Genomic DNA, 27,378 nt, shown 5'->3' with positions numbered 1-27,378 from the left:
TTAATAAACTTCGCCTCGGTCTTATTTGAAACACGTATAAATCGTATTTGTTATCACAAAATCGGTAACGAGCTCAACCCTATCTGGCGTCCATGGTTTTATTCATTAAATACATTTATTCCTATTATTGAGAATATCTTATTGCGATGAGAGTTTAATACGATCCGAGCATTTTAATAATACCTAGACATACCTTGTTTCCTAGATAATTTAAGAAAGACGTCTTCAAGGGATATGCAGTTGTACATTCTAAGGAGTGCCTGCGGTGGATCCTCGGCCAGCAAGCGGCCACTGCGCATCAAACCAATCTGTAAAATGTATACGTCTTATGAAACAATTTCTTTTGATTCATAAAAGGCAGTGAGTGCGGCATTTTTCTTGAGTTTCCTTTAACATAAGTAACTGTGATTTTCAAATATCCTCTTGAAAATTTCGTGATCGAAATAACCTGTCTTAAAAGGAGGCCGGTTTCAATGTCAGTTTTGTAACTAGTTTAGAATTTATTAATACTATATGAAACACTAATATATATTGTAATTAAGTAATTCGGTAAACATAAGTTAAAAACCCACTCTATTAATTCTTAAATATCGCTAAATTTACGTAGATAATTTATAAGTAGTCAAACCCGATACTGTTATTAACACGAAAGATGTTAAACGTGACACAAGAGATACCTCCTGACCTTGAGTCACATTCCAACTTGAAAACTTAATTTATTAAAGTAATTATTATAAGGTTGCGTCTACGTGTAATATTGTGTTATTAAGAAAGTCTTTCTATGCGTGATAAATTTGATTTGATAGAACTTAAGAAAGTAATATTTTTATAGTGTTATGTGAGGTTTATTTCATAAAAAATCATTCTGAATTACTAAACGGAATGTATAGATTCCGAAAAACCTTTACTTACTTCAAAATTTTGTATATAATGTTTTCTATTTTTTAATAGTATAAACTGGCAGCAGGATCATTAGGGATGTTTAGGAATACAGCTAGAAGGCTGGCGTGTTTTCCGTTTAAGATGACTGTGTATATTTGAACGTTTAAAATATGATAATTATAAGTTAAAGGTCAAGGGGTACGCTACCATAATTATTTGTTCCAATGTTGTGTGCGCTAGGTACTCACAAAACAGTCACCGTACTATATTAGACTTACTGCTCTTTTCTTTACAATTATAAAAACCGTTATGAAATTTAAGGATGAAATTCTAGAAGAAATGTGTTTAATTTGTTTTTTGCGGAAATTTCCTACATATATTCCCCTAATTTTTTTGTGCGGTTGCTCGACACATAGTTTATTTAAGTTTGTTCTAGTAAATAAAATTCCTTCGTAATAGTTAAAGTTACTACTAATAGATAAAGAAAATATTCACTTGGGTGTATACTTTTGTAGATACATTTCATTGTAGAGTTTTGTAGGTAAATTTGATTAAAAGTTTTGTAGATATTTGTGTAAAATAAGTACTTTACTGTAAAATTAATTATAAAGCGACAGAAAAATATTTTGTAACGCTATTTAAATAGCTTTTTCTTCAATCTTACCTAACTGTGTTAAAATGAACACATATACAATTAAATTTTTTACAATTGCTTAAAATTGATGTTTGGAAATTTCCATTGCGTGGGCAAAGTAGCTAATTAATATTTTGGCCGTGAGATGTCTATTTTGGACGAGGCCCGATGCCTTTTATAAGTGATATTGAATTTATTTTTAATTAATAGGTTTATGTATAAAAAGCCTTGTATTTCCTTAGTTGATTAAGGTAGGTAGATTAGGTAATTTATTACGTCTTCTTCATAATATGCATATGTTATCTCTTAACACCATTTTGAATCGATCGATAGAAACTATTTTCAAATTGTTTGTTTTCACAAGTTCATGGACTGTTCTAAGCAATAGTACATTACTTAGGTGAGTTTTACAGTTATATTACGATTCCTGGGTCATCTAATAATAGAAGATTTAGTTTTTTCTATATTAACCACTCGCGTACAACAACAGAATATAAGCGAAATAATGAATGTACCAGTTGAAGAGAGTGCCTACGTCTGGCTATGCTCTAGAGGCGTAACACCCACTATTTAGAAAAGCGCCACTCTTATAAAACTAAGAAAGCCTAAGTGAGCAAAAGTGAAGCCTTGGTTCGAACAGTTATAATATACAGAATATTTATTTTATATAAACTAAATATTTTCTAAAATATAATGTTAATATAATAAATGTACAGAAGTCACATACTTCCAAATTTATTTATAAGTCGTAAAACAACAAGCAAAACACAACAGTAAAATACTAAATAAAAACTTAAACCTCATTACACAAAATTACGGCACGTAGGAAAGGGTTTTGTAAAATATATTAATATTTTTGTTCATATTAGTCATTGAATTGTAAGAGCAAGAAAGCTTATTAGAGCCTTAAAAGTAGTAGATAAACGAGCCGTAATTACGTCTAGAAGACTTTTCTAGTAACTGTAGGATTACAAAGAAAGGATAATTGTGTAAAGATCAGTTAGCATGAGTATGTAAGTCACGTTTTTTATCAAAAAAGTCGGCCACATTCTATTTTAAATGTTATAATAATAATAAATCTTACACAATGCGCCTGCCTGGCCTCTTCAATATAATGGGTTGTAATGATAACAGTCTTATCTCCGGAGCTGGTGATTCGCACCAGATGGGTCCAGATAGACTGTCTGAGAAGAGGGTCGACCCCCACGGTGGGTTCATCAAGGATCAGCAGTTCAGGATCGTGCATCAATGCCACGGCGAAGGATACACGCCGCTGTTGTCCACCACTGAAAATACACAATGTTTTAAAGCTATCTTAAATATATATATGACAGATTCTATACTTGTAGAGTCTGATACAAGTCCACGCCTTTTAAAATCTTTAGTCACCTCACCTCACCAGAGATGACAGTTTCTTGCTACCAACGAATTTAACCTCCTAACAATACACCTTGGTGACAGTAGTTCCAAACAAATTAACTTTTGATTGACAAAACCCACCAGAGACTAGGATGTCATAACCCTGTAGACGTTATTAAAATAATTACTTTAATTTTTACATGACATGTGTTTTGTAATATATGTCGTTCTACTTCATATGAAAGTAAATACGTTACATCATTCCTACATCCACACTTCAAACGATACTCGAGATTTTACGCCTACTGAGAATAACATCGTAAACAAATTCACTATAGTTTGAAATAATTAAGTCATATTTTTATATTAAACCGTTCAAAAGTATTTATTTGTTTCCACAAAATTTAACATTTTGATTCTAGTTAGTTTTCCCTAAGCGATAAGGTATGCGCTTTATATCAATATCAAGCTTATCCTGCATTCTTAGTTTTAAATTATTTGAATAGAATTTTTAAATATTACCCGAGTTTTATTAAAAATAGCATTTACTACCACGATATACTAAAGCCTTTTCTGTTTATTATGTAAAAATCCGTCTAGGCTATTGTATTCTAGAAAGTATAAAATCAACTTTTAATAAGTAATTTTGCTTGAAAGTATGACACACATTTAAAAGAGAAACGCATGATTCATCAATACATAAGAATCAGCAAATTCATTCATGAATGTATATAATGTATTAAGCACAACAGCATTTACACAATACTTATATGAATAATCATTGTATATAGTGTCTGATAACTTGATTCATTGAATTAGTTTATTACGTTCTAGTAGTTGTGTAGCTTTCTTACAAAATACAAAGGGACATATTTGTGTTCTATTAATTAAGTTTCTTGTTTAAAATGTTAACAAACGTACCCTTTTTTATTGTTGGGAAATCCATTTACAGACCCCTTGGGCAACTTATTAAAGTGAATTATTGAGTGTGGAGTGTTAGGGTCAATCGGCCTTATGCCTTAGGCCTTATGCATAGCCCAAATAACGAACGTAACTGCTCTAACGCTTGATATTTAATTGTAATAGCATGTTTTGTTACATTACTAATAATGGTAATAAAGCGGTATGCAAACACGTAAACGATGTATTGTGTCGAGGTGTGACAAATTGACACCAATTGTAATGTAACAAGCGTGACACATTGTGACACGCACTAATTTCTGACAGGCATAAGGCATTGTTTGAGATTGCCGGCTATTACGCTGCCTTTGTTGCTAATTATCCGTGTTCGATTGTGATAATCTGGCAAAATCGCTTAAACAAATTATATGAAATACTTGTTAAGGCATAAAACAACATATTTATATTTTATTAAGTGCTTAACGTTGTTTTTAAGGTTTTTGGTTAAATAAACCCAGTGATGACCCTAATTACAAACACAATAATTGTTATCAGAACAAGTATATTATTACACTTAAAACCTTTGATTTCTAGATCTGGTTATATAATATTAATTGGTAATTTATCGTCTATCAAATCAATTATGAGGTCCATACATGTTTTATGTCAAGGAAGTTGCACTAGGTGTGCATTATTATTTATAACATTTTTATTCGTTTACTTCGTATAAGTACATATCTTATGTTGGGTTAGAATATATATTAAAGGATTTTGGGGGTATTATCGTTTATAAGGGGCTAAAATTACTAAAGAGTAAAGACACATCAATTACTAACGTCACTTACACGGACTACCTAAGTGACGTAGTAAAACAGAATAAATAGGTAATATAAAAATAGCAGAAGGTCTTAAAAACGTTATTTAAAATTTATTATTTAGAATTTTATATAAAGTCATAGAGTAACTGATAAAAGGTTGCCATTTAACACTCAATTTTATTCCGAATTAATAATGTAAATTGGCAATTTCGTAAAATAAGCCATGTATCAAAATAAGTTAAATAAATTAATAAAGCAATGGTTATGAAGCATTATTTATGGGTCTTATACTTAATTATTCTGAATAATATTTTTTAAGCAGACTTTAAGGCAATATCTAGTTCATAATAGAAGCAATTGTTCGTGCGGAACTTCCTTAACTTAAAACTTGTGTGACAGGAGTGAGCACCACATAATGGTGATCATATTTACGCGATTCCTACGTTAAATAATTACTTTTAATTGATACTAACAACAAAGATTTAGTTCTCGATGTTAAAATTTAATTATAATTATAATTTATAATTATGAAGCTTGACTTGTAAATATGTTTCTCAAGTCGTGTAAAATGTGTTTTGAAGCAAGTGAACTTGTGTTTATTAAATCCGTTTTTACCAGTGAATTTAGGCATATAGCGGATTATGAAAGGTCCTGTTCCGAGTGAAAAGACACATGAAGTTACTAGTATAAAAATTAAAGACAATTAATAAACACATTAATGAATATACACCGTTCTACGCCTAAGAGTTTAAGGAACTTTAACCGTACAATGAAGAAGCTAAGAAAAAATTGAATTGTCTTTGCTAAGTGAATTGTAATTGAAAGCTTTGTAACGTTAAAGTCGTTGACCATCTGCAAATATAAAGCCTACTTAATGATAATACCTTAAATTATGCAAGATAACAATTGTTTCATACAAAATGATCATGAGTTTTTGGCTAGCCATTCTCATTTAATGTTTAGAATTGGTAATTACTATGTTCACACGTTCTACTTAAAGTATTTTCGTAAAATGAGATGTTTAACATTTCTTAGGTTTGAAGTGTATTTCGAGATTATTTAAAATTAGAACTAAAAAGTTATTGTTTGAATATCATAAAACTATATTCGACTACCGCTTAAAAAAGGCGAAGGATTGGTAATTTAATTTCATTGTAAACATTGTGAATAGTTTCAGCACTTGATAATAAAAAGTAAAAATGTTAATGCTTATATTTTTAAAGACTAATTCGTAGTCATCAGATTAAATATATAATAATTTTTAAAACATATTTTAACATTAATTAACAAAGACAAAAACTAACTGATGTCATCCGACACAAGCAATAAAATTTTATAACAATGCGAAAATTAAAATTAATTGCCACATAGTGTTTGGAAATGGTTTATAAATATTTAACAGTGCACGTTTTCCTGGTGCATACGCAGTATTTTAAAGTGAGATTCAGCGAACATAAGTAAAATCAATTTTAAAAAGTTTGTTGTACGTCTTTTAATTCTACTTTCGTAGAATCTATATTTTGTTCTATTTTCAAAATTTCTTCGGGTTTTTAAAAATCTCGCTACTAACCTGTAGTCTACGAATGGTCACACCGGATTTCAAGGAGGTTTAATGGAATGCTACATTTACAAGTTTAGGGTTGAATTTACCTGTACATTACAGATAATTATATTTTTAGATGGCCCTTTCATTTTGATGGTTTTTTTTATGATCTTCAATTAAAAGATAGAACAAAATATTAATATGTATTCGTATAACGTACTTGACCAATGTCAACTTCCTTACTGACACGTTGTGTTTCTTTGAAATATTATCCTTATTTACGATGTTAACACATATTCATGAAGCTTTTGTATGCAATATAGTGTTAAAATTTATTGCAAAAACATATTTAAAAAATTAATTGAATTACTAATTTATTATATTATTATTAATTATAATATTTTTAAAACCACCTTAATAACACTTTAATGCATACTTTAGTCATAATTATATTAATTAAATTATTAACTAACAAAAATTAGACGTAAAATTTATCTATAGCTATTATCGAATAGCTATTTAACACAATTTTACAGAATCGCTATTGATAGTTTTGAGCAAAAAAAAACATACCTCAAGTTCTTGACCATTCTATTCTCACTGGGAAGGTCAAGGAAGTCCAGAAGAAACCGCAGTCGCTCCACGATCTCCCTGGTCTCCATACCAAAGATCCAACCGAAATACATCATCGTTTCTTTGATGGTGAATTCTCCATAAAGAGCTATTTCTTGGGGCATGTACCCTACTCGTTTTCCGGGAACACCGGAACCTAGTAAAAAACGTTTGCTAGATTTCAATACGTGAATACCAATTTATTTTGTCTCATACACTATTTATGAATTCTCATATGCCTTTAAATTCTTTGTTGTTGTATCGCGCTGATATTTGACCAAACATATCGTCGATAACTATTGTAAGTGAAGTAGTAAGAAGTGAATTGAAGAATAAAATTAATTATCAAATTTCCAATTTTATCAAGCTTAATCTCTTAATATATATGAGTACATAAGTCTATTCTCGATTATTTTATCCATATGAATTGAGTCACATCAAATCCAGTACTTTTAGATATCAATATAAAACTAAAATATACTAAAACTATACAGCTTTTCATACTTTGTTATAAGCCAAATATTTGTTACTCTGAATTTTTACTTCTAGTCTCTAATAAAAAATACCTTTTGTGCCTGGCTTTCCACCGAGCACCCAAATATCTCCGCTATTGAGTTTCCGTCTGCCTACAATGCAGGAGAGAAGAGTCGTTTTGCCGCACCCTGACGCGCCTAGTAGACCGTATCTGAAACATTTACCCGTTTAAATATACTATATCCTAATACTTATCATATAATTCTACTTTTTCGTAAATACTAGAGATGTAGAATTGTATTTATTGTTAAATTAGGAAACAATACAAACATTGGTTGCTGGCTGGTGTTCGTTGTGTAATTTATAAAAAAAATATATACATTTTATAGAAGTGCATCGTGGTAGGATTCAGTATAAATAAATCAAAATAAACAATTGGCGCTATAATCTTTGTAGGTCTGGGCCTCAGAGTTTTGTTTCTGTTGCATGATCATTTGTCAATGTTTTCCTTTACCATTCGAGCGAAAGTTAAATGCACACATAGAAAGAAAGTTCATTGGTGTACAGCTGGGAATCGAACCTACAACATCAGTGATGAGAGTAGCACGCTGAAACCACTAGACAACCACGGCATATTTTAAGCTTAAAAACGCATCTAAAAGCTACTATGAGCACTTTTATAAAAACAAAATATAATTCTTCAAGGATCAAAATTAAAGGATTCTTGACTCAGTATTTTTGTGCATTACATGACGACATCAAACCAAGGCTTTTAAGTGCGTTCCGTTCAACATATTATATTAAATACGATGCAATGTTGAAACATCCCGTCTGTCGTAACCAGACTAGAAATTTGTGCGCCAAGGCAGCCTCGGTAATTGTCGAATTGTGAGTTTTTTGAACATTTATATTAAACTAAACAAATGCATTGAAAGATTATGAGATTACTGTCATTTTATTGAAATTTTAAGTCTTTCGTTCATAAGCATAACAGGAATAGTATAGTTTTTTATCCTTAATTATTGTGTATGCCTATTGACGGAAAATTTTTAAATTTACTATTATGAGAGTCCAGAGAAGATATTATGAATATCTTAGGTGAGTTACTCAGAAAAATAATCAATAAAACGGACGCAAAAAGGTCTTTGTCCCATACGCCATTGTACAGCTACTTTATTTACAAAGCATACTATCTTCGAAGAAGCAATCCTAAGTCTCTTTATCCATCCAATAATACTAACATCACACCATTCTACGTCATACTCTATTGTTTAAAACTAGGAAATCAATAATGCGTATTACCTACGTGGTAAGGGTCAAATTTGTCATCAAACCTTATTTGCTAAGTATAATTACTTGTAGAGGTTAATGTTCGTTTGTTCGCACTTGGCTTGGTGCCATCCTCCCTAGGTATGGAAACGAATGGAGTTTGTTGCGGTTCCATGGAATTAGTTGTCAATTATTGAAAATATTGTTTCAGCGTAAAACCACAAGTCTATTTTAGTTTTACCTAGTCTTTGGTAGTGTGAGTACCACGCAATTAAACATTTTTAACGGATATAAACGCATATGGAATACATTAAATACATCGAAAACTCTCAAGCGCTCGTTTCGCCTTACAACTATCACGGTCAGCAAGACTAATCACGTTCCATTTCACGCCTACGTCTTTGATTTTAAACACGACACATTTTTATAAACCTCTACAACTAAAGCATTTACGGACAAACATATAATATTTTGCTGATAAAGTAAAGAGTGCTTCAAAAATCTATAATTACTAATAAAATATATGAACTTCTATTCCATAAACTGTATAACCTAAATGCAATAATATAGGTATAAGCATTTAAAGCCATAGAACCTAATATTCATTCAATAATATCATACGTTAATTAATGTATCGATTAACAGTCTATTATCATTTTATAATAATTAGCGATGGAAATTATTCGTAAAGATATGTCTAATTGAGTGCTATACATACGTTTAGACATTATCACGAGTGAATAATTATTTGTTACTGTTTTATGAGAAACAGATAAACTAATTATTTGGTTTTTCTAATAGGCAATCTCTGTACCTGACCTGATCCATTTCCTCGCGAGGTTTTCATTTCGCCGTACAAGCGAATGTTAAATTCGTACATAGACAGAAATTCCATTGGTGAACAGCCGGGGATTGAACCTTCGACCTCAGAAATGAGAGGCGTAAGTTGAATCCACTAGTCAAACGTTAAGTAAGTGCTTATCACTTTTAGTACTTTTCAGGAAGTAATTCTATCTACGATTAACATAAGCTTTAATTGAATCAAATACAAATAGGATACCTTAGAGAAAAAGGAAGAGAGAAAGAGAAATTAGAAGCCTTTGCAGCTATAACATTAACCTGAAAACTGCTATCTTACTTATTATTTATATTTTAAGAATAGATCAAAATTAAATCTTCAGAAAATTTATACACGTGTAAGTAAATAATAATTAAAAATACGACACTAACGACTTAATCAGTGTTACTGATAATAATAATAATAGTTATAATGGTATTTCGCAATGAAGTCAACTTGAAGGCAAAGCAAACATTTTACTCATTGTATTTACAATGAAAACAAACATTGCCAAGAATGTGACGGATCGCATCACCAAGCTTTGTATTTTGTTTGATTTGTGTGAGAAACCAAGGAACAAAGTATTGTTGAATAATGCATTAGGAATTGGAGAATACTTTATTTATAAAATTTTCACAATGAATTTGAACGAATTAGGGTATATGTATATATAAATTAATTGTAACGACATATTCTTATATTCTCAAGCGAAAGTATAATAATATATATATATATATATATATATTATACTTTATATTGTTCTGTGCAAATTTTATGCACTAACGTTGTTATCAGAAGAATTATACCTTCTAGTTTAGTTACAGTACAAAGTACTACACTATGCTTGTAAAATTGATTAAGTTATAATCTCAATACCTACCTAATTTTGTTTATTTAATCAATGTTTTTTAGCGAATTTTCTTTTTGAGTCTCAGCTTAAATTAAAATTTTAAAAATAATTAACGTAGTACTTGCTACGGCGTAGCGGAGTCACATACTATATAACACCAACTTTTTGAACAATAATTAATTAATTTCATTAATAAAATAATAGTATATTTATTTTGATTGATGTAAATGGAAAACCAATTTATTACTTACATTGTGCCCTTTTTGACGGTCATGTTTAGTTTACTAAGAACATGGTTCGGTCGTTTGTTGGATCCATAGTGTTTGTATGCATTCTGCACGCACACCGCCTCCGCCCCCTTTTGTAATGCCTAGAAACAAGGAAAATACTTTAGAAGCGTTTTTGTATTGAAAATTATATATATATATATATATTATACAAAAAGGCATTCTAGAGACCAAAAGAACAAGTTGTAATCTGAATAGGATGGTTATTAGTATGTACTTATAAATATAAACTATACTTATAACTTATAAATATAACTTATAAAAGCAAACAGGTAAGTAATATTTTACTTAAACCCTAAAAGAACACATGTTATTTAATTAATGAACAATTGTGTAAGATAAAAAGGTATTGCTTTTATTAAAAGATAAGATAAAGAAACAAATATATCTTTAGAGCCCTTGTGAGTTCCAGTCTGATGACTTATTTTCTATATTAATTCAGGTACTGAAGTAATAAGCAGGGTTGCCTGGGAGAAATCGCTCGAAAGCGATAAAGCCGCCAGTTGCCCTCCTTTTGATTTAATTATGTTCAATTCTTTTTTATATTGTAGTGTAACGAAGTGTAAATAAATAAATAATAATTTTGTCATAGACATTAATAACAAAGTGTCGGTTGTAATTATGCATTTTGGATTAATCATAACTCACCAGTGTATTTTGTTTGTCGCTTGGCGGGGAAAATTGTATCTGGCTCATCTTCGACTCCTTCTCGTCGCCCAGTGGCGACGGAGGCGAGGTCTCTCTGTAATAAAACAATTTTGTTATTATAGGATTTACGAATTGCCTTATTATCATATAACAAAACTGTTAGGAATCCCAAACTTGGGAACAAATTTCAGTTTAGTAATTAATAAATATAATAAAATAGAAACCTAAAATGTTTACTTTGTATGTCTCACTTTTGAATCTAATTAGCTTAAAATATATTAAGATACACTTTCGTATATTTTGTAATACTGTATTCGCCATGTTCGCAAATATCTGTTTCAGTCCCAAACCACGAGTAATATAATCTATACTTTAGTCTAGAAATTATATGCCATATTTAAGTAAGAATATGTCATGAACCTTTGATTTGTTTAACCTTGAAAGCAAATTTGTATTATTTTGTTTTATTATTATTTCCTCTGTCCAAATAATAAATAAAAAAACAGACGTGTAACTATTGCGCGAATATTCATCAGTCATACGTATTTTAAGTTCTGACATAAATTTAACTATATATTTATAAATAATGATTAACCTGTTACTTGATGTACCAATTAAAAATCCTGTTCTACTGATGCAACCGTAGATCAAATGTAAATTAACAGTATAATTGTGTATTTCATCTGATGAATCTTTACCATAGATTAAGCATTCATCGGACGTATAATTTTGACATATCGCTCACGGTCGCGTGGCGAAACAATTACGATAAATTACGCTACAAAACTGTCAGACGTATAGCTGTCCCGTTTACTCCGACCTTGGTGAGTGCAGTTACGTGCTTCTATTCCGTTTAGCGTGCGCAATTTGACGCTGTCAGTAATGTTCATCATTAAGATTTGCGTTAAAGTGATGAGTCTCCATTATTTGGGCGAGAACAAACTTTTTGTGATAAATCTTGAACATAACTTCATTCGTTAGTAGGTATTCTTAATAGACACGCCCTATTAGGAATGGAGTTTATTTGTTGGTAACCTATCCTAGATAAAAGCACGGCTCGAAGCATATCCGCTAATTCTGTTTTGTAATTTTATTTATTGAAAAAAAATTAATTTTTTGTAAAACTTAGGTACCTTTGAATTTTCAGTAAAGCTAATTTGAAAACTAAAATAGCACATTACGCATTTCCTAAGACATGCACCGACGTCATTACAAAGTCCTTGAAAAGTATTTATATTCAAATAACAATTTGCGTATTACAACAAAAAAAATGCAAATGATTACAAAAACTATATGGAAAATCTCAGAGGAACAATAAGGCTGACACGACCCCAACCTCTGGGCGAGATAATCATTGTCTCGTAATTACAGTGTTAAATGTAGTAATAATAATAAACCTATATGGTGTTTACACGTACACTTAAGAATACATATATAAAAACATAATAAGTAAAGATAAAGTATAAACTCAACAAAGATATATTTTAAAGTTTTTAACTAGTGCTGAAATGTAATGTCAAAACGTGCACGTGCAAATCTCAAACCGTGCACGTGCGAATGTCAAAATCAGTGTTCATTGACATTTATTCTCTCTTTATAAATCAAAGTTTAATTTTTTGTCATTGGTACGTTCAATATTTTAGTGAAATATTCATTTACAATGAGTGGAGTACGTTGAATAGTCATACCAGTAGCGGTAAAAAATAACGGATTTTTTCTCTTTTTTATCGAATAAATTAATTTTCGCATTTGTAAATTTTTGGTTAAGAATCTGATAAATACAATAAAACATGTCTATTTATTTATTGTAGAACGGCACAAAAATGATATTATATTTATATGCTAATTTACAATTATTTAAATTAATTAAAATTTATAATTATTACCTATGTTATATAGTAGTATATTTTATACTATCATTTTCAAAGTTAAAAGTATTATTAACAACTAAATATTATTCAAAAAGATAAAAAAGGCGTATTGATTTTAACGCTGATTGAACAAGACATCCTTAACCGGAAAAAATAATGAAATTCATAAGCGGCTTTAATGTTCTCTTTCACATTAAAGCTATTTATAGTAACATACTATTAACATATAAGTGATAAACAGAAACTTATTTTAGCCATAGTCACATAATGCCAAGCAAAAAGTGGAATTATGCGAAATGCAATCTTTCTGTAAATACTTAAAAGCATGTTATAAGCTCGTCGCTTACGTAAAGCTGACATTTAGTGAGAAAATCGATTATTGCGTAAAACTTACTAGGAAGCAGGAAGAACGTATTGTCTACGTGTCTATTATATTGCGTAGCAAGCAGTGGCTATATATCTTAATTAAAATAAACTACGCTTTAACTAGATTAAAGCAAAATATGTGTTTTATTCTTATTTAGGTTAATTGAAAATTATAGAATATATAGTATTACGACGTATAACATTTTTCAGTTAATAATCTTAAGTCTAATACACAATATTTTCTATAGCAAACTCCGTCTATAGAGTGGTCATTCGTGTTGTGAGCTGTAACTGGCTATTCTTGAAATATTTTAAGCAAACTGTATGTATGAGCTATATATATATATTTTTTTTTCTGTAATTTAGGTTGGTTTCTTTATTAGAGAACAACCATAATTCACCGAATAGAACCTCCTGCTTTGCTAGGATCGGTTAAAATATAAAATAGTTTTGTATCAATTCTACTCATAAACAAGTTTTTACCTCACCACACCCGAAGGTCTTGTCACATCGATTTCAATACTATTAACTAATTAACATATGTTTTTCCAATAACCTCGATACTTCCTCGCAATGTAACCGACCAGATCAAGGCTCTGTTTTATATCTACTAGATTTAGGTTTATTATCTCTCTTTAAATTAGTATGTAGAAAGAATCGTATATTATGAAGAATACGACACACAAGTCGACTATTATTGAACAATATAAGTCGCGAAATAATAAAATGGTTCAAAGTCAAATAATACGCGAACTACTGGTGGTTACTAGCTTTTGTGTGGTCCGAAAATGTGCATATGTCACTCTAGCTGCCTATGAAACGTAATGATAACTTTCGGCGTGTAAAACTTTATTGTGTTATATTTCAGTTAAACTTTAAACTGTAATTAAGAAAATTACATTTGCTTTTATAATATGAGTTTTTACTATAATTTATATTTAATAGGTACAAAGTATCAAGTTTTTGTCACTGTCATCATGACAATTGGCATAACTACAGATATTAAACATGACATTTCAATGTTATTACAAAATTGCACTTATTATAAAAAATACATGGTAAGATTTACCATGTATTTATTTTTTGGTGGTGTACATTTGTTTTCTGTTCTCATATTATATACTGTATCGATAATAATTGTATTTTCAGAATTATAACCGTAAAGATCTTTTAATACTTTCATTTGTTTTTTTGTTTAAGAAAGAAACGTATTTATAAATTATTCTCATTTAATTATTTTATTTAAGTTCGCATCAAAAATTGTTTGTTTTAGTTGAATAATAAAATTAAACACGTAATTGTTGCAAACACATTATCCTTTGACCGACTTGACTCGCTAATCGCAGATGTAAGGACGTTTAGTACTTGCAATTCTTTGTATATTGACTAACATAGTTTACCATATTATAGCCGTAATTACAATGTAATTACTTGATTAAAATTAACATTGACTTTATACTTTCAAGGAAATAAAATCTTATATTTTTTAAAGTAATCTCGGTCGCTATGTTTAAAATATTCATTGTAATAGCTATATTAAACAAAATAGCGCAATCGCCAAACGTTATATTTAAGATGGCTAGTATTTTAGTTGCAGTAGTGTTATTGGTTTGATTTAAAAATAGGTTTGCGCACAGAACTCCCTCAATAAGTTACGGAAGACACATTCTGTATATTTTTTTTATTACGGATCGTATGTTGTATAGATACCGGCAAACATCTTGAACAAATGTCCTGCGCAGAAGCAATATTTATGTATCACTGGGAGGGGGCGCCGAGCGGTGGTGCACAGCAGCGGGAAAGTGACGTTTCGATCGCGTGATTGGTAGATCAGTTGACGTTTGTGTCCCGCGCTGTGTACGATGCGCAAACTTTCCCCCACTCCCTTGTTTAATACTCAAGAAGTTTGGTAGATACCGGCAAACTTCATGATCATACAGATGTATAGTATTATTAATCTACATAGTATAGTGTAATGAATATGTAATTATTATATGCTATGTAAAAATTAATAAATAGAAAGTTCAAACAAATTTAACAAGTTTGGACCCTGTGGCAGTGTATCATTAACACTGGCAGCATTTTCCCGCTGTACTGCAATACATATTCGTTGAGCAAGGAAAGCACCAGCTCTTGGTCACCGGTAAAATCTATCCAACTTAAATCTTTAACTAATCCTGTATTCATATCAATGACGAACAAAGCTTTTAACTGTTAGACAATTGTACTTAAAAGCAATGTGCAGATTTTTTTGGAAACAAACAGCCGACAAACCGCATAAAACACAACGCAAACCTATATATAAGCAACCCAAAAACGCACTTTCTTTGCCCATCGCTTTTTCACCCTCCGCCCTTTCATCATTAACCACTTCCTTAAAACCAATATTATCACTAACATTTCAAAACTCGCATTACATACACAAAAAATCTCAAAGAACATCATGTCAACCTGTCCTATGCTGATACAGAAAATATTTAATTGTGCAAAAATAGTTTAAATATAAATTAGTGCTATGTTGAAATCATAAAGCTAAATACAGTTTACATGTTTAAAGGAAGAGACTGGCTGCCCTCAACACAGGGAATCCTAGTGTGGGGGCCAGTGCACTTTACTTTACCTTAATATCCTGTATAGTGTATAATAAAGGTTTTCTTTCTTTCACAATTGTTTTATACACTTTATTACGTATACCAAGCAATGTGACTCCAGAAATAATCTAAGTTAAGGAGGAATTCATAAAAATTGCTAAAATATAGTCATTCCAATATTGGAATGTAGCAAGCATATAACATTATCCGTTAATTCGTTTGTTTTTTAACATAGTTGAACTATTTGATCATTATACGCTTTTAGTGTTTTTATATTTTGGTCGCTATGGTCCGCATAGCCATTCAGAGGTCATTCGGTTCGATTCCCGTCGTGGACTGACGCAACAAGTTACATCAACTGACCGGTTGGGGAATCTGGGTCATGATCTCGGCTTCCGCTAGAAAGTATAATCAATCTATGGCTTATAGTTTTACTTTAAGTAGTTATCTGCCGGATCTTCAGCTTGACTACTAGTGGTGCGTTATTAGTAAGGACTTTGTATGAAATTTTAATATTCATGTGTGTTTTTATTTAGTTTTTAAGATATTATTACTAGCTTTTTGCTTCAGACTATAATAACCTGTTTGTACAATATCGTAAGATGTACATTAGGCAATACCTCAAACTACTCTCTGTTCCTTGTTCAGCAATGTAACAATAAAGTTACATATTATAATCTGAATTTTTAGTAACAATTCACGTAACAAAACAATTACGTAAACTACACATTTTTAGTTCAGATAGTATGTATTTAGTTATGTAATTACTATCTGAATAATTCTAAAATAAAGATATATGCGTAATTATAAAACTCATAAAAACCAATTATTACATTTATTATTGTTCCTTAATTATTTGCATACAGTTCTTGTCTCACAAAAACTCAGTCATAATCAGAAAGTAGGTAAGTATGTCATATTATGTAAGGTAACCTTTGGGCCAACGCTCGCCAACTCTGGCAAATACCACCAACATTGAAGCAAATGCTGGACATCGTTGCCTTTGCGATTAATTATTGCATATTTGGAGCAAAATAACAAGTTATACTTGATTTATTGTACTCGTTATATGTAGGCCGTGTGGTGTGGTGTATTTACATGAAAAATATTTAGGAATATAATTGATGCATTCAAAATAATTATGTTTAAAGGGTTAATGCATATTTCTAAACAGAGTGGTGTCTTGGCAGAAATTTGTCAATAAGAATACTCAAATTTATGGTTACCGGTATAGGTAGTAAGTATTAATAAATTTATTAATAACGCGTAAACTTAATAGTTTTCTTATCGTAACACTAAAATTCAATTCAATGACTACGCTACTGTTAGCTGCGTTGTACTTATTCATTATTCATATAAGAGCTCATGCGTGAGATGCTAATCTTTGGATAAGGCTAAATGTGTTATAGTGAGTTGAAGATTTTCCTAACCTACTGTGACCTTGGCATCGCGTTGATCTGTATGCGTCACGAGACACCTCTTGCAACACGTGCTTATAGTACACGATGTCAGTAATATTGATTACTGTCACTGGTCTTGATAATGCAACTCTACATATTTTTCTACCATTGACTACAATTTAAGACTTTAATATTGTATATGAAATTCATCGTCTTCAATATTAAAAAGATCTGAAGTACAGTTTAATAAATGAAAATAAGTTATTAAATTTATACAAAAGTCAGTGCTGACAAATACTTTTTACTGATATAAAAATTAAAGCAGTCAATATAGACAAAATATTATTTTTTCTCTTTAATATGGCACCGGCTTTAAAATATAGTTTTACGCATACAATAAAGAACAAACTGACACTTATTCAATAAATATTGAATTTAACTAAAGTTATGTGTACATTTAGTATATTTGCACACTATTTAAGCCTTGTAAAGACCTTATAAGTGCCCAAGGCCTCTTTGAGGGTTTCGTCAAAATGCCATATATTGAAAATATTTCCTGTTTGATACTGTTTTGTGAATCTTCGAGGCAACAAATGTAACTTAACGTTTTGATTTTGGCCTTGACAATTAGTATCGATTAGAAAATTGTCAAACTTTATTGTTAACAGATGTTATATTTTTAAGTTTCCAAAAATTAATTACTTTAAAATAACTTTTGTAATATACGAAACAACTTACAGGTACAGCCGTTTATTTGCGATGATTAACGTATATATTTTCATATAATAAAAATTATATCAATATAAAGGTATGTCGTCAAAGAGTAAAGAAGCCAAACGTATCCAAGTACATTTTATCAAGAGGACTGCATCGCATTACTTAATACAGTATATATTCATTAGCAAATATGATTGCTTAGAAAAACGTACCTAGAAATAACGCAATCGCCAGTGTTAAAGGTTAGTTTTTATAGGTATGTGTTTTTGTTCACTGACGTAAATTTTAATAAAAAAAAATGTATATTTTATAGTAAATTAATGTTCCGTATGATTGTTAAAGCTGAAATATTTATTTTGTATTATTTTTAGTTTGCTGGATTCAGTACGATTTACTTGTCTTAAAAAAATGTTATCTATTTTGATGTAAATAAGTAGAGAATACAGATATAAGTACAGAATAACCTGAGGGTTAAGAATGAAAGGTTTCTTAAGTAATTTTAGTAAGAATTAGAATTAGAAGAAGCGTTAACATTATTTTCCATAAAGTATCGTAGTTGAGTTGCTTGATGCAAGATAATTAATTCAGACATAATTTAATTAATGATTCTGTGTATAAGATACTTATTAGCAGTGATACTTTCTTTGTTCAATAGCGATTTACGTCACAAGGAAGAGTTGATTCACATGTGAAACGATCCACAATAGCATTGTTTTATGTGTGTCAGCGTGAACCCTGGGAACGACTGACAATACGACTTGTCAAGGCTCTTACTTGGTGATGTATTGTGAGTTACATAAGGGAAACGTTTGTCATATTATTAAATTAAAAATATATTTTAATCTTTAAAATCTTCTGCTGATTTTGACATTATTATTGTTCACTCTGAATGTAGACAAAATGCCTTTGTATAAATTTCAATTATTTGATTATTTTATAATACTTGCTTTTCTTTATTAGTCAAATTAATAAAGATAATTATTAGAAGTTTTGTCATCACCAATACTTTTTTATCTGTATATTATTGTGAATTGATAAAACTAAATAATAATAGTGAGCTTTACGCTTCCTGCACAATGTATTTTCATATCTGTTGCGGTATGAATTTAATCTTTTTTTTGTTCCAAATATCGTAACTACAATTGCCAGTTAACATATTTTTCAAGATTGTTAAGATCTGAATGATGTTGTAAGAATGACTTTCACTTGGGGTTTCCCGGCACCAAACATGCGGACAAATAAACCAGTTCCATTGAGCAAGTTCAAAATGGTGATGTTGCGACACTTTACTTAAGTACAAAGAAATAATTAAAATGAGCTGTAATATTATGGTCACTAGTCTTAAATTCAAGTAGCATAATAGCCTTATTATAAAGCTTTGTTCTAGCAACACCATGAATTATCCTGAGTTATTTTATACGGCATTAAATAGGTTGTTAGCCAAGTAACGAATATATTTACTGTCATATCTTCCAATGCAGGCTATTAATAAAAGCAAGTAAATAAACAAGATCATATAAATTAAATTATGTCAGTCAGTCACATATATTAAGGGGTTCAAATATTAATATTATATGTAATATTAATAATAACTAAACTTTATTTAAAAAATATGCTTGAATTACTTATCATGAATATTTCAAACTACAAGCAATAGTAAGTGAACGAGTTTTAAAAATAATGACTTTTAAAAATAAACATTGTAAATAGCACGCACGGTACGCGTTTATGTCTTTTGTATGGACTCCCAAAATCGGGAAACCCTTGAAGCGTAGCGGTAAAATCAGACTGTTGTAGATGTGAAAATAAGTTTTTAAATTAAATATTTTTTTCTATATGCAAGGCAATGACGTCTTTTATTGATAAAGGCCAACATTTTATTGTATATTTTAAAACGAGTATAATTTTTTACACGGTTCACTGATACGTCATACAAGTATAAAAACATTTTGAATCATTATTCATATTGTGTTATATGTTCAACTGTATTTGAGATTTAAGATATTTCATGTTTCTTTTAGATTCTTGTTTTGTTTATATCCAACTTTTATCATAGTAAAAGTAGAATACATTTCTTAAATCTTATAAAATAAGCAGTGTTGAAACTAGAAAAGTGCACCTAATCAGAACATGTCCTCATTATGTAATTGTACATTCACTTATTACGTGATCGGGCCAATGATGAACGGATGGAAGTCGATTTTTATGTTAATCTGAAGTGCATACCAAAGTACTGGTCACACTTTTGTGTCCATTTTAATTATGACTGATTCTTATAATTCTAATTAATTTAGTAATACTTTAAGACAATGTATATTTTTTAGTAGAAATAAAGTGATTTGTAAAGTGTAGTTTTTTAGTAGAATTTAGATTAATGCAAGAGCTTTGGTCCCTTATAGATTATTGAACTAGGAATAATAATTCACATAATGTAAAAACAACAAGCACGGTAGAATATAACTGTGTTATTAGCCTATTAAAACTCGATCATAGTATCCACTATAAACAATATATAGACAGCTTTTGTGATATTGTAAGTAAAAACCTAGGCAGGCCTAAAAGATAACTTTTAGACAAATTAGAGAAATACTATCTAAAAAGCCAACTTACTATTATGTAAGCCAACTTACGCTTATGTACGTTAATATATATTTAAAATTCAATTAAAAAGTAGACCGCATCCTCTCGGTAACAGTAAGTAGGTAAGCGTATATGTGTAGCTTTGTATAAAGACACGTTCAGCGCACGCGCATGCCCACGCAAGGCCGTTGTTGTTTGCAAAACAGTTGCAATATCAAAAGTTATTTTATGTACTCTTTAAACTGATAAATAAAGAAATATTTGTTCAGTAGTAAATCCCGACACTACTAAAAATTAACAAATAAAAATCTCATTAACTTTCTAATCATGATAATAAAATAATAATATGCAGCTTAGATTTTTTACATTATTTTTATCTTGTTATCGTCTATATCCTATATCCTAGCTACCGCCGATCGGAACCCGTTCACGGGTAAAGGCTTTAGAGACCAGCTTATTCCAAATGACTCTTTAAGTGGCTTTCTTTCCATTTGCTTTTTGTTTCTTTTATATACTATTTTTTTTGTTTTTTTTTCTTCTATATAGTTGTGTTTAAAGTCCACCTTTTATCTGTATATCTTGCTATATGCCCGCCCATTGCCACTTCTGTTTTAAGCATAATGTAAGGCATCTATCACTTCGTTTTTCGTCTTACTTTTTCGCTATTTATTTAATGTATTTTTAGTAGTACTACTAAATAATAGGACTACTAAAACAATGTCAAGAGAAGCATCCTCCTTTGCATACAAATTAATGTACCCATCAAACATTTATTTAAACTGAGAAAATCTTTCCTTAAATATTTTGAATGTTACTTAATTGTTAAACGAAGCTACAAATTGTTTTGGCATGAAGCAATTAAGACGTGTTTTCGATATAAAGAAGAACATTTTGTTCGACATTAAAAATCAGTTGCAAGTGTAGGCTGCTTATATTCTTGTTTCTATTACAAGTTAAAAGATAATAATTTTACGTTCAAATAAGCGAGCTCTAATAAAAGTATACTTAATTGATCATATCAATTTTTTTTTTAAATTACTAATTAGTAATTGAGTTCAGGCCTATAGTAAAATTTTGCAATATCTAACTCATTCACTGGAAACTTCTATTTAAGATTAACTCACGCAATGAACAACTAGGTTCCAGAATAATCTAATGGACTAACCGCGATACCGTTAACCTCAACTCAGTTATTTTAGACGTTGAATTATTATTTTAAAATAGGTAAAACTATGCAATTGTTGCCTAATTGACTTATACATCATTTATACACTTGTGCGAAGTTCAGTATATTTTTTAGTAATTAATAATTACGAAGTGAATATTTTAACTGACTTACGATTTCCTCTTCCTATAAAATTTTAAACTATATAGAAATGTAAGTAATTAAACAATTTTAACATAACATTGTTCACAATTGGAATGATACTTCAAAGTAAAGTCATCAAAGAATCAGTAAATTTTACATTTAAAAAAAGTAAAAAGTACTTAAATTAATATGAATCTATATAGATACCTATACTAACATAATGATTGATTATTTTATCTGAACAAATAAATAATAATAATAGTCATTTAAATCAAGAATCCAAGGGTATTACTAATTAACGTGTTAAATAAGTTTTAGTCGTTGTTTTTGTTATTACGTTAGGATTAATTTTTACATGATTTTTTACATTAACCTTGTTAGTCATCGTCTTTAACGTGCCAGCATTATAAAGTATCACTTTTTCAAAGAGTTTATTGCCTGAGGTTTTGCCGTGCGTTATTAAAAAGAATAATAAACGATTAAAAATTGACGAGTCACCGCATTCAATTTAATTCTGTTAAACAACGTTACAAATATTCGTTTAATCTGTGAGACTACTGACTGAGCTACTAAGTTTTATGAATTTTATATTGTAAGAACTATTTCTTCTATATTTTAAGAACTATGGCTTCTGATATATGAAAACAACGATATTGCTAACGTCAAATGTTTGCAGGAGAATCGATATGTCTGTAAAGTAACGGTTTAGACTCAGTCTCGGTCTCTGATAAATCGAGTTACAGATATACGAAACTATGGGGAAATAAGGAGTCAATACCAAAAAACTATGTAGCAGTATTTTGGAGCTTTTTAAACCAGTTAGCGAAATTCCTTTTACAAATGCAAGTTGCGCTCCTAGTGATACATTCTTTTATTGGGTCCGAATTTTCAATCTCATGTTTACTGGCAGTTTATCGAAATAAGAAACTATATGTGTAAAAAATGTACAACTAAACTAACCCAAGATAAATAAAACATTCCTTAACTGAGATTAAAGTTTAAATAAGCATCCGGTTTCGGTATTTGACTTTCAACAGAGCATTAAAAAAAATTAAATAAATAATCTTAATATGCAAATATAATATTTATACTTAATAAGAATATACGAATAATTTATGATTTTATCCAAATAGAAATACGCTTTATAACGAATTAATATTATTTATTTAGCCCAACTCGTTACCATAGCAACGTCATCATACAGAAAAACTACACTTTGCTACGAGAAAAGCATGATAAAATAAAATTACCACCACAACACTATAAAGTTATGATTTATGCAAAAAAATATTTATAAAAGCATTTAAAGATGTTAAAAAACTAACACGATAAATTTATCTACTTATTACAGAGAGGATATATATATATTGTATAGTTGTAACGATTGACAAATTCTTTTAGCGTTATTATATATAGGGTCTATTCCTGAAATATGGAGAAAAATAAACGTCCTGCCGTTTTAAATATGTTTGTTATATAAGATAATGTATCTCCTCGAGCCTCCTAATGTTCGAGCGGAATATTCTTTGGTCCTGTTTGCGATGAGGGTTGGCGTATTCGCTATATTGAGGAACTTTATAACATCCTAGGCGACGCCAACATCGTCCAATTCATAAAGTGCAAAAGGCTTAAGTGGCTGGGACATGTGCACCCAATAGCGAACAGAACCCCAAGGTCATTACTGAACTCACAACCCGGTGGCAAGAGAAAACCCTTTAGTCCGAAACTGCGTTGGTGGAAGGGATTTGCGAAGGAAATCGAAACAAATGGGTTTCGCAAAGCACTAGATAGATTGCGACGGCGAAGTGTACTTGATGAGGCTAAATCCCACAAGGGGCTGTATAACCATTGATGATGATGATAATGTACTTTATATCACTTATTCCACATCATTAAATTTATAACAGTAGACATCCCTACTCATCGGCAAAGAAGACAGAGGGTGTAGGCCAAGAGATAAAGCCGGTATAACAACTCACGTTACTCTTAAAATATCAAATCGTCATACACAATAACTTTGCAAACATAAATAGAAGAAACCAGAAAAAAGGAAAATACGGACCGCTCTGTATTCCGTTTTAAGTAACCACTAGTTATTATTATTATAAGTAAAAGTCAGAAAACAACTTAAGTTATGTTAATTATACGCCCATTAACCTTTAACGTTACCTTAATACGGAACAAAGTTTTATTATATCAGATTATTTTTCCGTATTTATACCATACCATTTTTACTAGGCTACAATATAACGTAGCAGTACAAAAAACTTACCGAACGGCTTTTTTCTACATTACCTTTATTTAAATTTTAAACCTATTACTCTGCATACATTGTTGTGTAGCATAAGTAATATATAGAATTGTCTTTGGTTAACATAGCTTTTACACATTGAAACAAAAACAATTTTTTAACCGGATTAAAGCTATTTGTATTATTATAAACTTATAATTATTTTACACAATTTTAAATTTAAATTTTTCCGACGTTTCGCGTGCTTTACAGCGTGCGTGGTCACGGTGAAGTTATAATATTCCGGTTAAAAAATTGTTTTCTTTCAATAAGTAATATAGTTAAAGTTTATTATCCTGGTAAATATACTTAACGGTTTCAAAAAATATGTTAGGAAATATAGTTTGGACTCTATTGTATCTATAAGTGCGCTTCTTTGAAGACAGTAAAATCTAAATCTATGGAAAATAAACTTATAGCGTGTTATAATAGTATATATAATCCGATACACTTTGTTGTTGTCATAGCAACAGGTATAAATCGACTACTATATCTCTACTACAATGACATTAACATTGCCTAATAACAAATTCAACGATCGAATTAAGACTTAATGCAAACAAATTGTGTCATATAATTAAGTATGCATGAGACGGATCATGTCAAAATGCAACTCACACTTGACCATGACCAGTATACGTACGGACAGAAGGCTAATAATTTTATATATCGAGTGAGCGGCGTTAGGTAACCAGTTCCATTTAATAGCATCACATTTCATAATTTTTGTCCAAGTTATTAGTACGAAGGCTTTCAATACACGAGCAGTTTAACCGTTAGAAAACTTTATCCACTTGCATAAACATAAGTTGAATAAAGAATTTCTAGTTTTAATATATTATATTTATAATTTTGTATCAAATATATACAATTTTAATTGACTAGATATTAGTGTTACACAATTTCTTAATAGTCATGTGACTCTGATTCATTTCGAATAAGAATCTATATTGAGCGTGAAGTCTCAAAAATACAGTTCACAACGCAATATTCGAAAGTGAAACTTTTCTGTGCATTATGTGAATCTTTGAAGGTATATTCTCTTAGTTTGAACAATGTCGTATTTAATTCCCGCATCTAAATTGTATTAACAAAAAAAATGATAGGCTTATACTAAATCAACAAGTATGAAGACATAACAAAAAAGATTTGTTTCAGAATTAGGATTAAATAGACTCAAATAATTTAATAATTCTTGGCAATTGAACACTACAAAAATAGGCAAATATGCTTTAACTCTATAGGAATGAATCGACAATGATTAAACTCATAGTTTAATTATTAAACGTATTAAATATTAAGAATTAAATTACTCTTACACAATGTCGATTGTATAATTCTTATAAAGTTCGAAACCATAAATCCTACCAACTTCAACCCAAGAATCCTGTTACGGTTAACACTTACGTTATAAGCATATTGCTTGTCAATACATACACACAACACACACAAAACACAGACACAGACACAGAACTTGTGAATAAAGCGCGCGACTGGGGCGGCAGCTGGCAGCGAACTAACTTAAAACCTAAGAGCGGTCAATCGGTAAGGCTGTGACGCAAGTTGTTTCGGCAACTCGGGTTTTTTATTGCTTAATGACACACAGCGCGTTGGAATCTCGACTTAAATACGGAATCAAGCCTTATGGAGGACTGAAAGAGGTTTTATGTCATTGATGCGCAGCGACAGCGATGATAAAAAAATAAAAGGAAGGAGTTTCTTTCAGCAATATAATCATATCGAGGAATTCCTTATTTAAAAATCTATAAATATATGCATCGAAACAACCCGTTTCTTATTTTTTTTAATTACAACAATGTCATATCTACCTATTTAAAGATTGATTTTCCTGAAAGCAATGACAAAAGTAATATAATTGCAGGAATGTTTCAAATTCTACACAGACAAAGCATAGCTAAGCAGCATAGGTATAAGCATTTTGAATCGAAATTTTCACAAAACCAATTCCTGACATTATACGACGTTAAACAAATTTTCCGTTAAAGATTGCATGATTTAGGTGTTCTTTGCCATCAAGTTGTGTGCTGGAAGGCCAGTAACCTCTATATAAACGCGATTTTTATTAATCGTTTCAAGTGCTTTACAGCAATCCCCACGAAGAGACTCGCTGTAATCGCGTAAACAAACATTTTTACATCTGTTCATTGATTAGATAAAGTATTATTGTTGCACCATTAACAATTAAACCACGGTTGTGGAGTAGGATAGTAAGGTATTTGTTAAGATTAGAACGCAAATGACTCAAGTAAGGCCAGATGAGACGACTATTTTTTCAACGACGTTTTCTTATCTTTTAACGCGGTGTTGATGATTACGTACAAAGCGTAAACGTTACATTGCTAATTTTTGCAGAATTTATTACCGAGACCATTCTTTATAAGGGAGATTATATTTTTGTATCTCTAATTACTGGCATCAACACAAAGTTAATTACCAGAACATTGGTTATAATGGTCGAACAGTAAGTAGGTTTTCCCACTCTGTTTATAGAGTACGGACAGATAGACTATATAAATGGTAATATTATTCAGGAAATTACAGAGATAAAGAAATATAGTTTGTCTTGCAGGACGTGGTTTGTTTGTCAAGTTTTATGAAACAAACAAATGTGAAAACAGGTGTGTTTGTCATGAATTTTGTGCTAAAACAACAACGTAAACAATTTAAGTTTAAAACTAAGCGATGAAGATTAATATGGAAATAACTAATTTATCAATATAGATACAAAAATCTTGTTATTGTAACGTATGTTTCACAGTATTATTCCATTAAAAATTCAATTCAACGTCAATTGGCCGTTAAATACCCCCACGAAGAGCAGCTTTTGATTATTAAAAATTCAAGATTCAATATGTTAAGTTATTTAATCGATTACCATGATGATTTTGGGTAAATTAAAAACTGTGTCTTTATTAGTTTTTGCTTGCTGAAGTACTACTGATGAAATAAATAAAGAATAACGATACTGATTTAATCTCGACGCGTGTTATAGAAAATGGATATAATTAATATAAAAGGCAAGTTCATGAATAACATAAATAAAATATAATTCAACTACGTGTAGAATTATTGATTATTAAGATCACGATCTTGCACGTAATATTCGTACGTTCACCTTT

The 27,378-nt window shown here is 30.2% G+C and overlaps 1 protein-coding gene across 4 annotated transcripts in view; it reads right to left on the bottom strand.

The window, feature by feature from the left end:
• Window positions 1-27,378, bottom strand: part of LOC123714615 (ABC transporter G family member 23) — a 58,714-nt gene that overhangs the window by 7,680 nt on the left and 23,656 nt on the right. For 3 of the 4 annotated variants that reach the window (XM_045668967.1, XM_045668983.1, XM_045668975.1), the window contains exons 3-8: window positions 11,115-11,208; window positions 10,431-10,549; window positions 7,315-7,433; window positions 6,710-6,905; window positions 2,601-2,802; window positions 194-308 (exon numbers count right to left, since the gene is read on the bottom strand). In XM_045668967.1, the coding sequence (XP_045524923.1) occupies window positions 194-308; window positions 2,601-2,802; window positions 6,710-6,905; window positions 7,315-7,433; window positions 10,431-10,549; window positions 11,115-11,208 (845 nt within the window). Of the gene's footprint in view, window positions 1-193; window positions 309-2,600; window positions 2,803-6,709; window positions 6,906-7,314; window positions 7,434-10,430; window positions 10,550-11,114; window positions 11,209-25,645; window positions 25,756-27,378 lie in introns of those variants that run through there. The other variant, XM_045668990.1, reaches the window with a different exon arrangement.

Source organism: Pieris brassicae, chromosome 1 (assembly GCF_905147105.1).
Source record: "Pieris brassicae chromosome 1, ilPieBrab1.1, whole genome shotgun sequence".
Taxonomy (NCBI): Eukaryota; Metazoa; Arthropoda; class Insecta; order Lepidoptera; family Pieridae; genus Pieris; species Pieris brassicae.
This window is presented reverse-complemented; position numbering and strand designations above follow the sequence as displayed.